Source organism: Mobula birostris, chromosome 16 (genome assembly GCF_030028105.1).
Source record: "Mobula birostris isolate sMobBir1 chromosome 16, sMobBir1.hap1, whole genome shotgun sequence".
Lineage (NCBI taxonomy): Eukaryota > Metazoa > Chordata > Chondrichthyes > Myliobatiformes > Myliobatidae > Mobula > Mobula birostris.
Genome location: NC_092385.1, coordinates 61,225,026 through 61,242,620, shown reverse-complemented (window position 1 = coordinate 61,242,620; position 17,595 = coordinate 61,225,026). Strand labels below are relative to the sequence as shown.

The 17,595-nt window shown below is 42.2% G+C and overlaps 1 protein-coding gene across 1 annotated transcript in view; it reads left to right on the top strand.

Moving 5' to 3' along the window:
* The window catches only part of mst1 (macrophage stimulating 1), a 91,275-nt gene that overhangs the window by 39,805 nt on the left and 33,875 nt on the right, over nt 1-17,595 (top strand). Inside the window, exons 6-9 of the mRNA XM_072280138.1 lie at nt 3,480-3,600; nt 9,592-9,710; nt 13,739-13,907; nt 16,999-17,129. Coding sequence (XP_072136239.1) covers nt 3,480-3,600; nt 9,592-9,710; nt 13,739-13,907; nt 16,999-17,129 — 540 coding nt within the window. The remainder of the gene's footprint in view (nt 1-3,479; nt 3,601-9,591; nt 9,711-13,738; nt 13,908-16,998; nt 17,130-17,595) is intronic.

Genomic DNA, 17,595 nt, shown 5'->3' with positions numbered 1-17,595 from the left:
GCCATTTCTCTGTCCATATCTGCAACTGATCTATATCTTGCTGTAATCTTTGCCAGCCTTCTACTCTATCCACAATATTAATCTTCATATCATCTGCAAACTTACAAATCCACCCATCTACATTTTCATCCAGGTCATTTATATACATCACAAACAGCAGAGGCGCCAGTGCAGATCCCTGCGGAACACCACTAATCACAGATCTCCAGCTAGAATAAGTTCCATCGACCACCACCCTCTGTCTTCTATGGGCAAGACAGTTCTGAATCCAAATGTCCAATTCTTCATTGATCACATGCATCTTAATCTTCTGAGGGACCCTCCCCTCCCAGGACAGACCTTATCAAACGTCTTACTAAAATCCATGCAGACAGCATCACAGCCTTTATCAATCACTTGTCACTTCATCAAATGACTCAGTCAACTTAGTAAGAAATGGCTTGCCCGGCACAAAGCCATGTTGGTTCTCCCTAATTAGGCCTTGGCTTTCCAAATGCTCATAAATCCTATCCCTAAGAACTTCCCTACCATTGATGTGAGACTCGCTGGTCTATAGTTTCCAGCTACTGCGATACCGTGATGCATGATCTGGAAAACTACCTTAGTCACCTGGAAATTAGCACAGAGTCAAGCATTTCATAGAGTTGAAAGCATGTAAGGAGTAGTGTGAGAGAGGGGGTACCTGTCCATGGGTTACAAACACTGGTATGGTAAAGGAGGGAGATACTTGTTGGAATGAACCTCACTTCAAGTACACATATTTTGCACCAGACTTCACTTGTAAATGTATCAAAATCTTACCAAAATAGCTACATAAAGACAAAAGAAAGTGAGAAACTTAGAAAAAATGTTATTATTTGAGAAAAGGCAGTCAGTCTGTATCCTAAGATTTAAAATAAGGTGGATGCATTGGTAAGTACCTTCCAAAATTAACTCAATTCTGGAAAGATCACAGTAGTTTTGAAACAGTAATTAAAATGCTACGATTCAAGAAATGAGGGAGAGAGAACTCTACAAATTACAGGCCACTTCACCTGAAATCAGTTGTTGGTCAGCGCTGAAATCCAAATTTAATTTAGTGAGCAGAGATGACTTTGAAAACCTCATGTGATTAGACCAAGTCTGCATAGTTCTGTGCAAAGGAAATCATGTTTAACAAATCTATTAGCACTCTAAGGATGTCAGTAGACAATGGGGACCTAGCAGATATCACATATCTGTATGTCCAAAATGAACACTTGATAAAGTGCCACATGAAAATTACAGCACAAGTTCAGGGTACATGAAATTGAGGAAAATATTGAACTATAAAGGGAAGATTTGTTAACAGACAAAAAATGAAAGGCCATTTCAAGTGATAAGTTGTAACAAGTGGGGTGCAAGAGGGATCAGCAATTTATAATCTAATCATTTGAACCAAGAGCAATGTTGTATATCCAAGTTTTGCCAATTAATCTTTGTAAGATGTGAGAAGAATGCAGAGTTTCTGTAAGTGGATGGAAATATGGGAGATGACATTTAATAAGGGAGTGTTAGGTTGTCTACATTGGAGCAAGGGACGAAAAAACTCGATATTATGGTATGGGACTATTGAATGCTGACATTCAGAAAGGTCTGTGTTTGAGAAACAGAGAAAGTTAGCAAGCACAAACAGCAAGTAATTAAGAATTAAGTGGATGTTAGGCTTTACAGTAAGTAGAATGATATTGAAAGCTAAGAACATACTGCTGCATTGGTGAGATTACACCTGGAGTACTCTTCGCAGGTTTGGCCTCCTATTTAAACCGAGTATATATTTATCCACATTAGAATCAAAATTTGGTTTAACATCACTGGCATATGTTGTGAAATTTGTTGTTTTGCAGCAGCAGTACATTACAATACATTGTAATAAAACTATAAATTACAATAAGTATATATTAAAATCAACTAAATAAGTACTTAAATACTGAGGACGTGTTCATGGGTTCATTTTCCATTCAGAAATTTAATGGCAGAGGGGAAGAAGCTGTTCCTGAAATGTTCAATGTGTATCTTCAGGCTCCTATACCACCTCCTTGATAGTAGCAAAGCGCAAAAGGGCATGTTCTGGGTGATGAGTTCCCGTTCCCTAATGATGGATGTTGCCTTTTTGAGGCATCACCTTTTGAAGGTGTCCTGGATGCTGGAGAGGCTCGTGCCCATGATGGAGCTGGTTGAGTTTACAACTTTTTGCAACTTTTTCTAGTCCTGTGCAGTGGTCCCACCATACAAGACAGTGATGTAACCAGTTAAGAATGCTTTCCGCAGTACATCTGTAGAGATTTGTGAGTGTCTTTGGTGACATACCAATTTTCCTCAAACTCTTAATGAAACATAGGTCTTGTCATTCCTTCTTCGTAATTGGATCAATATGCTGGGTCCAGGATAGATCCTCAGAGATGTTGACACCCAGGAATTTGAAACTGCTCACCCTTTCCACTTCTGATCCCTCGATGAGGACTGGTGTGTGTTCCCTTGTCTTCCCTTTCCAGAAGTCCACAATCAATTTATTGATCGTACTGATGTTGAGCAAGGTTGTTGCAATGACACACCTGAACCAGCTGATCTATCTTGCTCCTGTACGCCTCCTCGTCACCATCTGAAATGCTGCCAAAAATGGTGTTGTCAGCAAATTTATACTTTTAAAAGCATAGCAGAATAGATTCACTAGATAGATCCATTAGATGGAAGTACTGTCTAATGAGGAAGCAAATGGGCAGATCAGGCCTATACTCCTGAGAAATTTAGAAGAATTAGAAGAGATCTCATTCAGAGGAGGCTTGATGCTCTAAATATTTTTACTCTGTTGCAGGAGCCTACAACTAGATGGGATAGGCTTAATGGCTTGCTATTTAAGTCTAAGTTGGGGAGGAATTAGGGATTTTTTTTCCAGAATATGAAATTATCTACTTCAGGCATCTGAAAAATTCAGATCCATATATTCAAGCCTGAAACGGATGTTTGGATGACAGGGTTATGGAATCAGTAAGGCCATAGGTCAGATAATCTATGATCTTATAGAGTGGTGAATGAAGAACAGGGATCTTAAGCCCTGATCAAAATGAAAAGAAATTGCTGGAAACATCCAGCAGATTAGGCAGCATCTTTGGACAAAGAGACAGAATCAACATTTCTCCTCAGTGACTCTATTGGAGATGAAAAGTGAAAAAAAATCATGTTTAAATAGCAGAATGTGAAGGGTGGAGTGAGTAGAGGAACCATCCTATTACTTTTTCATTGTTCCATATTCCTGCTCCAATTATTGAATGATTCACATGGTGAGTCCCCTATCTTGTTGGGAGATAGGAAATACAGGTCAAAGTAGAACCTTGATTTGAGACATCTGCTGTCTCTTTGCTGAGTCAGTGCAATGGAAATGATGAGAGGAAATTCACAAGGGGGTTGCGTGAAGCTCCTAAATGAATGCTCATCAGCGTGTTTCTTGTTTTTCTGCTCAGATGTTTGTGTGATGTGCAACGGTGAGGATTACGCTGGCTTCATGGATCACACAGCAAGTGGACGAGAGTGTCAACGCTGGGATCTCAATTATCCTCATGAACACAAGTACCAGCCAGAGAAGTACATGACACCAAGTTCAGATTTAAAACAAGAACACAATTATCACTGAGAAATGTGGATATTATTGGATTCACCATCTCCAATCTATTGATCTACCACATACACAATATATTGTGGAGGAACAGAGTGACTCTGGGGTCCACAATGATAAATTCCTCAAAGTTGCCTCACAAGTTGATAGGGTTTCTAAGATGCATATGGTGTGTTGGCCTTCGTTAGTTGGGGGACTAAGTCCAAAAGCAGTGAGGTAATGTTGCAACTCTATAAAATCCTGGGTTAGACCACATTTGGAATATTGTGTTCAGTTCTGGTCACCTCATTATAGAAAGGATATAGAATCTTAAGAGAGGGTGCAGAGGAGATTTACCAGGATGCTCTCTGGACTAGAGAGCATGTCTTATGAGGATAGGTTGAGTGAACTAGGGTTTTTCACTTTGTAACAAAGGAGGATGAGAGGTGATTTTATAGAGTTGTACAAGATGTAAGAGGCACAGATTGAGTGGATAGCCAGGGACAATTTCCCTGGGTGGAAATGGCTCATAAGAGGGGGCATAAGTATAAAGTGATTGGAGGAAAGTATGGGGCTGTCAGAGGTAACTTTTTAGACAGAGAGTGGTGGGTGTGTGGAATGCCCTGCCAGAGTAGTGTAGAGGCAAATACATTCGAGGCATTTAACAAACACTTAGACACATGGAAAAATGGAGGGTTATATAGGAGGGAAGAGTTAGATTGATCTTAGAATTGGTTAAAAGTTTGGCACAACATCATGGGCCATACTGTGTGTAATGTTCTGTGTTCTAAAAGCCAAGTTGTAATCAATGTCCCTTACATCCACTGATGCCATGGCCTATTCCAAAGCTGTCTTGAAAAAGTGGCAGAAAGTGCCAGGAACCTGCAGTTAAGTCACTGGAAAATGCGGTGGATGGAGGGAGCCTAGTAACACCTTCTTTCCCTTCCATATCAGACCCATGTTACCTTTGTTCGGGATTCAATTTTAGCTGATGTGTGCAAGGCAGAACACCACAGGATCTTGTCTTCTTCTAACGTTCTTACCTGGTACTGGAGTTTCCCAGCTGAGAATTGGTGCTTCCTCTACATGAGAATCCCAACAGGATCTCTCTCGTATATTGTGTGATTGTTAATTCCAAGAAATGGTGATGGTTTTGTTGGTGTTGAAAGCTCAAGTAGAAGCTCTGTTTTCTATGGGAGCAGGGCCACTCGGACCACAACTTCACCATTAAGCATCTTCGGCTCACTCATGGGAAGACTGGGTACAAAGCAGAATCCTTCTTCTCCCAATGTGTCTGGGCTACAGCCTCAATATTCTACACCAACCTGTGCTACATCTTCCACTCCCAACACTAATCGTGAAAGTACGGTGATTGGTAGAAGGTGCAGTGAGCAGCAAGGAACATTTATCCCACCGGACTGGTAGGGTATAGACCATTGCTGGAAAGGATTGTGGAGGATAATAAGGATATTAACTAGAGCATGTTGTAAGGGTTGATACAGAGAGTGAAGTACTTGATCCTGGTAAATAGCTGAACAGGCTTGTGTTGCTGAATGACCTGTGATTGACAGATGAGTTGTCCTAGGAAACTTTAAGGAGTAGCCTTTAGAGTGACAATCCTTCCCTGACAAACTACTGTACTGTTCAGATTTTAGAAACAGACAGTTGTGGGTAGGATTCTTACAGATCTGGTCTCCCTACCTGAGAAAGGATGCACCTGTAATAGAGTGCAGCAAACATTCACCTGATCCCAGGTTGAGGATTTCTTGTAATGAGAAGAGATTAGAGTTGTACTGTCTAGAGTTTAGAAGATTATTTAATGTATCATTTGGATCTCACTGAAACATTTTACGATCTTACCGAGTTGGACAGGCCATATGCAGGAATGATGGAGTATCTGGAATCAAGGGTCCCAATATCAAAATACCTCCTCCCTCACTACCATTCAGGCTCCTAAACCATCCTTCCAGTTGAGGCGGCATTTCACCTGTGAGTCTGTTGGGGTCATCTACTGTATCTGGTGTGGCCTCCTGTATATCAATGAGACCTGACATAGATTGGGAGAGCACTTCACCAAGCATTTACACTCCGTCTGCCAGGAAGAGTGGGATTTCCTAGTGGCCACCCATTTTAATTCCACCTCCCATTCCTATTCTGATATGTCCATCCATGGCCTTCACTGTCATGATGAGGCCACACTCAGGTTGGAGGAACAACACCTTATATTCCGTATGGGTAGCCTCCAAACTGATGGCATGAACATTGATTTCTCAAACTGCCGGTAATGCCCCCACCCTTCCTCCTTCACTATTTCCCATCCCATTTTCCTTCTCTCACCTTACCTCCTTGCCCACTCATCACCTCCCTCTGGTGCTCCTCCCCCCCTTTCTTTCTTCCATGGCCTTCTGTCTCTTTCACTAATCAACTTCCCAGCTCTTTACTTCATCCTCCCCCTTCAGGTTTCACCTGTCACCTTGTGTTTCTCTCTCTCCTCCCCCCACCTTTTAAATCTACTCCCTAGCTTTATTCTCCAGTCCTGCCGAAGGGCTTTGGCCTGAAACGTCAATTGTACTCTTTTCCTAGATGCTGCCTGACCTGCTGAGTTCCTCCAGCATTTTGTGTATGTTGATCAAAATAAGTAGCTACCATTCAGGGCGGAGATGAGAGACAACTCCTTCTCCCAGATGAAGGTAGATCTTTGGATAGTTTTTGGATTCCAAAGACTATGGGGGGGGGGCGGGTTCTCAGAGTATATTCAGGACAGAAACAGATACAAGTGTCCCCTGCTTTTCGAACGTTCGCTTTACGACATCTCACTGTTACGAAAGACCTACATTAGTTACCTGTTTTTGCTAACAGAAGGTGTTTTCACTGTTACGAAAAAAGGCAGCGTGCGAAAAAAGGCAGCCAAGCTCCTCCCCCGGAACTGCATTCTAGCCAGCATTGCTTAAACACGTACCTGTGAACATCTGTGATTTATGTCGATTTATTTTGAGCATCCATTAGCAAGATGAGTTCTAAGGTATCGGAAAAGCCTAAAAGAGCTCGTAAGGGTGTTATACTTAGCGTAAAACTAGACATAATTAAACGTTTCGATTGTGGTGAACGAAGTAAGGACAAAGTGAGTTTGGCTTGTGGAAGTTGACGAAGATGATGTTGACAACAGGACTTCTGCAGATGCTGGAAATTCAAGCAACACACATAAAAGTTGCTGGTGAATGCAGCAGGCCAGGCAGCATCTCTAGGAAGAGGTGCAGTCGACATTTCAGGCCGAGACCCTTCGTCAGGACTAACTGAAGGAAGAGTGAGTAAGGGATTTGAAAGTTGAAGATGATGTTGAAGAGGTTTTGGCATCCCATGACCAAGAACTGATTGATGAAGAGCTGATGCAATTGGAAGAGGAAAGGATAACAATTGAAACCGAATGCAGTAGCAAACGGACCAAAAGTGAAGTTGTCCAGGAACTGAACGTGAAGCAACAACGTGAGATTTTCACTGCAATGACTGCAGAAAAATACGACTTTAATTTTGAAAGGGTACATAGGTTTAGGGCATATTTGCAGCATGGTTTGAGTGCTTACGAACAACTGTATGATAGAAAAATGCGTGAGGCTAAGCAGTCAAGCATACTGTCGTTTTTCAAGCCTTCCACATCAGCCACAGCAGACGACGAACCTCAACCTTTGACATAGAGGCAGGCAGACATAGAAGAAGATGACCTGCCTGCCCTGATGGAAACAGATGACAATGAGATGACACCCCAGTGCCCCACCACCCCAACCTTCGGGCCGCGGACCGATACATTGCTGCGAAGAATGCAGCAGTAGCCGGAACGCACCCAGCACATCTATAAGAAAAAAAGCCGAAATAAACAAGCTAATTAATTAGGTGCCGCCCGGCACGTAAATGTCAGCCCAGATCAGAGGCGATTATGTGCCGGGCGGCACTTAATTAATTAGTTTGTTTATTTCGGCTTTTTTTCTTAAAGACGTGCCGGGTGCATCCTGGCCACCGCTGTACCCCTGCATGCTTCGCGAATCGGTATCAGTCGGCGGCCTGGAGGTTGGGGACCACTGCACCACCCCAACCTCCGATGACTCAGCCTAACACACTATCATCAGTGTGCTTGGCGCTGTCTTTCCGATTCCGGTAAGTGATACTACACTGTACACACATTATTTCTACTTTATTTAGGCTGTGTATTTTTATGTGTTATTTGATATGATGTGGCAGCTTCATAGCTTAAAGGTTACTGGAGAGAGTTTGTGCTGAGAGCGCTTGCGTAAGATTTTTGCTACGGTGGACAGTGCGGCAATGATTGTAGAAAAGTAGTTCTACTTTATATAGGCTGTGTATTTATCATATCATTCCTGCTTTTACTATATGTTACTGTTATTTTAGGTTTCATGTGTTATTTGGCATGATTTGGTAGGTTATTTTTTGGGTCTGCAAACACTCACAGATTTTTCCCATATAAATAAATGGTAATTGCTTCTTCACTTTACGACATTCCGGCTTACGAACCATTTCATAGGAACGCTGTACCTTCGGATGGCGGGGGAGACCTGTAGATATTTGGATACTATAGAATCAAAGGGGTATGTGATTAGTGCAGGAATGTAATGTGAGGTAAAAGATGATATTGGATGCTGGAGCAGTGTAAGGAGCTAACCAGTCAACTATTTGTATTCCTTATGTTTTTAACGTTGAAGCATGTTCTCCATACTAGCCGCTTTATACCAGAGAGTTGGTGCTACACAATTTGTTATTCAGGGTTTTCTCTAACCCTGGAATTAACACATCATCCTACATGAGCAGTTAGCTCTAGAATAGATTGGCATATTGGCTAGTCTAGAACAAACATTGAGTTCTTTTGTAACAAAGACATTTTTATCTGTACAGGTCAACAGCCCGAATCTATAGTTCCACTCTATATCAGCCAATGAAGGAGGCTAAGGGTTGACCTCATAGATACATAAAATGATGAAAGGCATAAATATGGTAGATATTCAGAAGTTTTTTTTCCTGTAGTAGGGGTGTCAAAAGCAAGAGGGCATTGGTTTAAGTTATGAGGGAGGATTTTCAAAGGGGTTCTGAGGAAAAAGTTTTCCATACAGAGAGTAGTTGATTTCTGGAGAAAGCTGCCAGAGGAGGTGATAGGCGCAGATACAATGACAATGTTTAAGGGGCATTTAGACAGGCAGTTGGATAGACAAGGCACAGAAGGACACAATGAATGCAAAAGGGACTACTTACTTTATATTTTATACTTTATTGTCACCAAACAATTGATACTAGAACGTACAACCATCACAGCAATATTTGATTCTGTGCTTCCTGCTCCCTGGAGTACAAATTGATAGTAAATATTAAAAATTTAAATTATAAATCATAAATAGAAAATAGAAAATGGAAAGTAAGGTAGTGCAAAAAAATCGAGAGGCAGGTCCGGATATTTGGAGGGTATGGCCCAGATCGGGGTCAGGATTCATTCAGAAGTCTTATCACAGTTGGAAAGAAGCTGTTCTCAAATCTAGCTGTACGAGTCTTCAAGCTCCTGAGCCTTCTTCTGGAGGGAAGAGGGATGAAAAGTGTGTTGGCTGGGTGGGTCGTGTCCTTGATTATCTTGGCAGCACTGCTCCGGCAGCGTGTGGTGTAAAGTGAGTCCACGGACGGAAGATTACTAGTGTACAAAGGCAAAGTGGCTGGAATTCTGGGTTGTCCTCCTTGGTATCAGGATAGCTCCGACATTCACTAGAGTAACTTGCTTGTCCACTACATCAAGGAGCAATGCCAGGGAAAAGGCCACACAGCAGGCTTTCAATGTGGACTGATTTCAAATCCAGGTAAAAGTGCAGCAGGTTAATCCTTCCGTCCCAGCTCAAGTTTGCAGTAGTAGGGTTATGGTAAATCATCTCCTTGCAGCACAGGTAGGATACAATTGGTAATATCTGTTCTATCTCTTCTCTTGTTGATTTAAGGTATCCTGAAAAGAACTTGGATGACAATTACTGTCGGAATCCCGATGGCTCACCCTTACCCTGGTGTTATACAACTGACCCTGCCGTGGAGCGTGAATACTGCAACATACGGAAGTGCAGTAAGTAACCTCCTACAAGGAATTAGACTGATCAATCTATGTTTCTGATGGTGTTTATTCTTAATGGGTTAAAGATATGGGATGGGAGGTGTGGTAGGATGGAATGCAGAACCAGAAACCATTGTCCTTCAAGAAATTACTCTTAATATCTACTGAGTTCTAACCCCTTGTTAACTACAGAGGGCTTCCTTGTATGCTTGATCCATTCTGGCCCTGTGGCTCAGAAGGGTAGGGAGCTGAAGATGATGGCAGCAGTTACAGGGGTCTCTATAGTCAGGGGGACAGATAGGCGATTCTGTGGATGTGAAAGGGAACATGGGTGGTAGTTTGCCTCCCAGGTGCCAGGGTCTGAGATGTTTCTGAACGTGTCCACAATATCCTGAAAAGGGAGGGTGAGCAGCCAGAAGCTGCAGTACATATTGGTACCAATGACATAGTACGAAAAAGGGAGGAAGTTCTGAAAACAGAATACAGGGAGGTAGGAAGGAAGCTGAGAAGCAAGACCTCAAGGGTAGTAATCCCAGGATGGCTGCCTGTGCTACATGACAGTGAGAACAGGAATAGAATGGTGTGTCAGATAAATGTATGGCTGAAGAATTGGAGCAGGGAGCAGGGATTCAATTTTTGAATAATTGGGACCTCTTCTGGGGCAGGTGTGACCTATACAAAAGGGATTAATTGCACTTGAATCTGAGGGGGACCAATATTCTTGCAGGCAGATTTACTAGAGCTTTTGGGAGTGGTTTAAACTAATATGGCAGGGGCATGGGAACCAGCAGGTTTACAAGTAGATGACGGATGTAACATGAATGTAAGGAAGGACAAACAAATGATTGGGTACAAATGCAGATAGCAAAGAGTTAAGTTGTACCATATAGGCAAAATTCAAAAGGGTGAAGATTGCAGGACTGAAGGTGCTGTATTTAAATGTGTGTAGCATTTGGAAAGAGGTGGATGAACTTGTGGCGCAATTAGAGATTGGTCGGTATGACGTTGTGGCTAACCCTGAGTCATGGCAGAAAGATGGCCAAAATTGGGAGCTTAACATCAAAGGATATACTTTGTACTGAAAGCGCAGGCAGGAAGGTATAGGCGGTGGTGTGGCTCTGTTGGTAAGAGATGGAATTACTTCTCTAGAAAGAGACACAGGGTCACTGAATATTGAATATTTGTGGGTGGAGTTAAGAAATTGCAAGGATAAAAAAACCATTATGGGAATCATATCTGGGCCTCCAAATAGTAGCCAAGATGTGGGGTTGAGATTGCAAAGGGAACTGGAAAGGGCATGTAATAAGGATAATGACACAATTGTAATGGGGGATTTCAAAATTGAGAAAATCAGGTTGGTGTTGGATTGCAAGAGAAGAAATTTGTTGAATGCCTACGAGATGGCTTTTCAGAGCAGCTTGTGCTTGAGCCTACTCGGGGAAAGGCTATCCTAGATTGGGTGTTGTGTAATAACCCAGATCTTATTAGGGAGCTTAATATAAAGGAACCTTTAGGAGACAATGATCATAATATGATTGAATTCATACTGCAATTTGAGAGAAGAAGCATAACTTGCATGTATCTATATTGCAGTGGGATAAAGGGAATAACCGAGGCATGAGAGAGGAGCTTGCTCAGATGGATTGAATTGAATTGAATTGAATTGACTTTATTACTTACATCCCTCACATACGAGGAGTAAAAATCTTTTCGTTACGTCTCTGAATAAATGTGCAATGTGCAATTTATAGTCATTTGTAGTAAGTAGTATGTACAACAACAGCCAATATAACAGAAATACAATCAGTGTGAATTAATCAGTCTGATGACCTGGTGGAAGAAGCTGTCCCGGAGTCTGTTGGTCCTGGCTTTTATGGTGCGGTACCGTTTTCCAGATGGTGGCAGCTGGAACAGTTTGTGGTTGGGGTGACTCGGGTCCCCAATGATCCTTCTTTTTTCACACTTGTCCTTGTAAATGTCCTGGATCATGGGAAGTTCACATCTACAGATGCGCTGGGCTGTTTGCACCACTCTCTGCAGAATCCTGCGATTAAGGGAAGTACAGTTCCCATACCAGGCAATGATGCAGCCAGTCAGGACGCTCTCAATTGTGCCCCTGTAGAAAGTTCTTAGGATTTGAGGGCCCATACCAAACTTCTTCAACCGTCTGAGGTGAGAGAGGCGCTGTTGTGCCTTTTTCACCACACAGCCAGTATGTGCAGACCACATGAGATCCTCGGTGATGTGTATGCCGAGGAACTTAAAGCTGTTTACCCTCTCAACTCCAGATCTATTGATGTCAATAGGGGTTGCCCTGTCTCCATTCCTCCTGTAGTCCACAACCAGCTCCTTTGTTTTTGCGACATTGAGGGAGAGGTTGTCTTCTTGACACCACTGTGTCAGGGTGATGACTTCTTCTCTATAGGCTCCCTCTTTATTGTTTGAGATTAGGCCAATCAGTGTAGTGTCGTCAATGAATTTAATTAGCAGATTGGAGCTATGGGTGGTGACACAGCTACGGGTATACAGGGAATAAAGAGTAGGGGAGTCCAAAGCCAGGGGGGCTTAGATTTAGGGTGAGAGGGGAAATATTTAAAGGAGACATAAGGGGCAACTTTTTCCTGCAGAGCGTGGGAGTGTATGGAATAAGCTGCAAGAGGAAGTAGTCGAAGCAGGTACAATAGTATCATTTAAGAAGCACTTTGATAGGTACGTGGAGGAAGGGGCCTGGAGGGATATGGGCCAAACATGGGAAATTGGGACTAGCTAGGTGGACAACATAGTCTGCAGGAACTTGTTGGGCTGAAAGGTCTGTATCCGTACTGTATACTCTTATTACGATGCCTACAATGCTAATCCCATTCTGCTGGTATTAGGCCTGTATCTCTCTATGGATGTCAGCCAAAAATAAGCAATGGTTTTGACAAGCCTAGTTTGCTGAGGTGCAGATGCATAACAAGGCTTTACTGAGGAAGTATTGTTTGGAGGTCAGAGAAGGCAAGGTGAAAGTACAGATAGGGTGAGATTGGAAGAAAAGGTTGATACTAAGATTTGCGGAGGAGCAGGAAAAAGCTAGTACCCAAGATTTCTTGAAGAAAGATAATCATTAAAATTGTCCAGGACTGTTCTGAAAGTCAAAATCAAAGTAAATTTCTTATCAAAGTATGTACATGTCACCATATACTACCTTGAGATTCATTTTCTTGCAGGCATTTATAAGAAAATAAAGAAATACAATAGAATATATGAAAATTATACATAAAAAAGACAAATTGAGAAAATAAAAAAAAACGTTGAGACCATGAGTTGTAGAGTGCTTGAAACTGAGTCAGACGGTTGTGGAATCAGTTCAGAGTGAGGTGAGTGACGTTACCCATATTGGTTCAGTTACCCATATTACTTCAGGGTAATAACTGTTTCTGAACCTGGTAGTGTGGGATCTAAGGCTCCTGTACCTCCTACAAGGAGTAACAAGCAAAGAGCATGGTCTGGATGTTGGGGGTCCTTGATGATGGATGATGTTTTCTTGTAGCAGCCTCCTTGTAAATGTGCTCAGTGTTAGGGAGACCTTTTGCTGTGATAGACTGAGAAATAAATGAGATAACAATATTAGAGAAATTGCTGGGGATAATCTGAAATAGGGTGACATCTGAGAATGAATTGAAATGATGATGAGCACAAAGAAGTGCACAATCAGGTACAAAAGAGGAAAGAGAAAGCAAAGAATAAAAGAAATATAGAAACAGGAAGAGGAGTAGGTTAAATGTCCTCTTCAGGGTGCTGCTAGGTTAAACAAGATAATGGACAATCTGCTCTTAGTCTCAAATGAGACAATCAGAAATCCTGTGGTGTGGACAAACAGAACTTTATCAAAAGAAGTGGCCTGAAGAAATAACTTGTATTTATTTACTGTTTTACACATTCTAGGGGTACAAAAGCCAAATGAGATGACATTTAAAGTTGGATGTGAAAGAACAGTGAATTAAAATAATAGATAAAAATGTATTTCTAATTTTTGTCCTTTTGTTTTGAATTCAAAGGTAAGACTCACAAACTGAAAGATGTGGAGATCACAAAAAGCTGTTTCAAACATCATGGAATAGGATACCGAGGGAGGGTGAACCACACCACTTCCAGAACCCCCTGCCAGCGTTGGGACGCACATTTCCCACATGCACATGAATTCACACCAGAAAATTATCAGTGCAAGTATGCAACAATGCAGACTTCAAGTGTTTAAAACTTGTTAATTAGAAATAGCAGCAAATGATTTAAAGTGTGTTCCTTAATTACAAAAGTAATATATCATGTAGATTTTGTAAGCTTGCATTAAGAGCAGGGAATGTAAGCCAGTCAGGCAGAATCATCAGATGAATTTAACAATCTGAATTTAAATATTTTTGGTTACATGGGTTTGGCTCCAGAAATTGCAGAGGCTCTTGCTACAAAGGTTCAATTTTCCGTGCCTGAGGACTGGAGGACTGTTAATGTTTTACTGTGATTTAAAAAGGAAGAAAAAGTAATCCAAGTAATTAGGTTAACCCAGTTATGGACATAATACTGAATCAGTCTGAGATTGTGTAAACCAACTTAGAAAGTCACAGAATGACAATCGGCATGGATTTGTTAATGGAAATTTCTTAATAATACACAAGGAAGGTCAATAAAGCTAATGCATTTTTAAAGTCTGTGTGGGTTTGCAGTAGGCTGTTGACAAGATCCCACATGAGTGGATGATTAAAAAATGGGAGAGTGGCAAATTGAATCTGAACTTGGCTTGGTAGGCAGAAGCAGAGGGTATCGTTGAATGCTTCTGTAGACACAGGGCACAGTGTTTGCTCCCTTGTTGGTTTAGTTATAAATGTCAGGGGCACTGTAAAGAAGTTTGCAGATTGACAAATGGAATTCCATGCAACGAAGGCTGAGGGAAATGCTTTTCTGTGGAGAAAAGAAGCAAGGCAACATATAATAAATTGGAGCATATTGAATGGTAATGAAGAGTAAAGGGGCTTTGGATGACAGGGGTAGTGGGGCAATTCATTATTCTGGTTAAAGAAGCATGTGGAATGCTTTTCTTGATTAGTCAAGGTATAGAATATAGCAGTGGGGTGGTTATGCTGGAACTAGTTTAGAAGAATGGGGGTTAGGATCTCATTGAAACCTATCAAATATTGAAAGGCCTAGATAGAGTGGACATGGAAAGAATGTTTTCTACAGTGGGGAGTCTTGGACCAAAGGGCACAGCCTCAGAATAGAAGGACATCCCTTTAGAACAGAGATGAGGAGGAATTTCTTTAGCTAGAAGGTGGTGAAAATCTGTGGAGTTCATTGCCACAGGTGGCTGTGGGGCCAAGTCATTGGGTATATTTAAAGCGGAGGTTGATAAGTTCTTGATTAGTAAAGGTGCCAAAGGTTATGGGTAGTCATAGTCATACTTTATTGATCCCGAGGGAAACTGGTTTTCGTTACAGTTGCACCAACCAAGAATAGAGTATAAATATAGCAATATAAAACCATAAATAATTAAATAGTAATATGTAAATTATGCCAGGAAATAAGTCCAGGACCAGCCTATTGGCTCAGGGTGTCTGACCCTCCAAGGGAGGAGTTGTAAAGTTTGATGGCCACAGGCAGGAATGACTTCCTATGACACTCTGTGCTGCATCTCGGTGGAATGAGTCTCTGGCTGAATGTACTCCTGTGCCCACCCAGTACATTATGTAGTGGGTGGGAGACATTGACCAAGATGGCATGCAACTTGGACAGCATCCTCTTTTCAGACACCGCCATCAGAGAGTCCAGTTCCATCCCCACAACATCACTGGCCTTACGAATGACTTTGTTGATTCTGTTGGTGTCTGCTGTCCCAGCACACAACAGCAAACATGATAGCACTGGCCAGCACAGACTCATAGAACATCCTCAGCATCGTGTGACAGATGTTAAACGACCTCAGTCTCCTCAGGAAATAGAGACGGCTCTGACCCTTCTTGTAGACAGCCTCAGTGTTCTTTGACCAGTCCAGTTTATTGTCAGTTCATATCCCCAGGTATTTGTAATCCTCCACCATGTCCACACTGACCCCCTGGATGGAAATAGGGGTCACCGGTGCCTTAGCCCTCCTCAGGTCCACCACCAGCTCCTTAGTCTTTTTCATATTAAGCTGCAGATAATTCTGCTCACACCATATGACAAAGTTTCCTACCGTAGCCCTGTACTCAGCCTCATCTCCCTTGCTGATGCATCCAACTATGGCAGAGTCATCAGAAAACTTCTGAAGATGACAAGACTCTGTGCAGTAGTTGAAGTCCGAGGTGTAAATGGTGAAGAGAAAGGGAGACAAGACAGCCCCTGTGGAGTCCCAGTGCTGCTGATCACTCTGTCAGACACACAGTGTTGCAAGCACACGTACTGTGGTCTGCCAGTCAAGTAATCAATAATCCATGACACCAGGAAAGCATCCACCTGCATCGCTGTCAGCTTCTCCCCCAGCAGAGCAGGGCGGATGGTGTTGAATGCACTGGAAAAGTCAAAAAACATGACCGTCACAGTGCTCACTGGCTTGTCCAGATGGGCGTAGACACGGTTCAGCAGGTAGACGATGGCATCCTCAACTCCTAGTCGGGGCTGGTAGGCGAACTGGAGGGGATCTAAGTGTGGCCTAACCATAGGCTGGAGCAGCTCCAGAACAAGTCTCTCCAGGGTCTTCATGATGTGGGAGGTCGATGCCACCGCATCATGAAGACCCTGGAGAGACCTAGAAGGCAGGAAAATGGGGTTGAGGGGGATAATAAATCAGCTATTGTGAAGAGTGGATAAGATGGGTTGTTTTCTTTGTAAAAGTGGACCTGAGGTGTATAAAGTTACAAGGAGCCTAGAAAGAACAAATAGGGAGGACTATTGATAGAGGGGTCTAGAAACAGTGGGCATAAACTGAACACTAAAACAAAAGTGCTGGAGAAAACTGGACATACGCGACTTCTGTTTTAAACTTCTTGATAGAAGTATTATTGGGTAGGTGAGTAAAACATTTATTACCCAGATGGGAAGAGGAGTCTGGAACTCACTGTTGGAAAGGATGGCTGGAGAAAAGCTCTCAATACATTTAAGCTTGGATGTGAACTTGTAAAGTTGTGATCTGCGGGGTGCAGACAACGTAATGGGAGGTGTGTTTGGGCTTGGTTGTTCTTTTGCAACTGGCATGGATACAATGGTTTGAATGCCTCTTTTTGCACAGTAAATTTCCTCTGATTCTATTATGGGAAAGTTCTGTCCTAGTATATCCCACCTGTTGTTACAGAGGGCTACAGGAGAATTACTGTCGGAATCCTGATGGGTCAGAAGCCCCATGGTGTTTCACAACTGATCCTAGAGTCAGGACGGCATTTTGTCTGCAGATCAAACGCTGTGAGGATGATATTGAACCTGAAGGTAAGATGAACAACACGCCAACAGCAGTGAAACATTTGTGGTCATTTATTGTGAGAATATTCTTGCATTATTAGTGGGCCTTTGTAGGCAATTCACTCCTTCCTTAATGTCCCCATTTCATTTTTTTAGCAGAGACAATTAGCAAATGATTTTGAGTTGAGTCCCTCATTCTCTTCTGTACTTTCTTGAAGGGGCAGGTGCTGTCTCACTGCTGCTGCATTAGCAGAGGCATCTGAAAAAGCTGGGAATATTACAAAGTTGTTTGCCCATTAATCTTTGAAGATATATTGGAAGGTAGAGAATGAAGACCTAACAGAGTCAAGGGGAAATCTTTGCACATTTACTGAGAACATTCTGAATCTTTATATACTGACTTAGTATCTTTTTTAAAGTTAGTGCAGATTCTTTATCAGGAACTGCATTCACACAATCAATCTCCGTATGTTCCTATGTACAAGCAAGATAA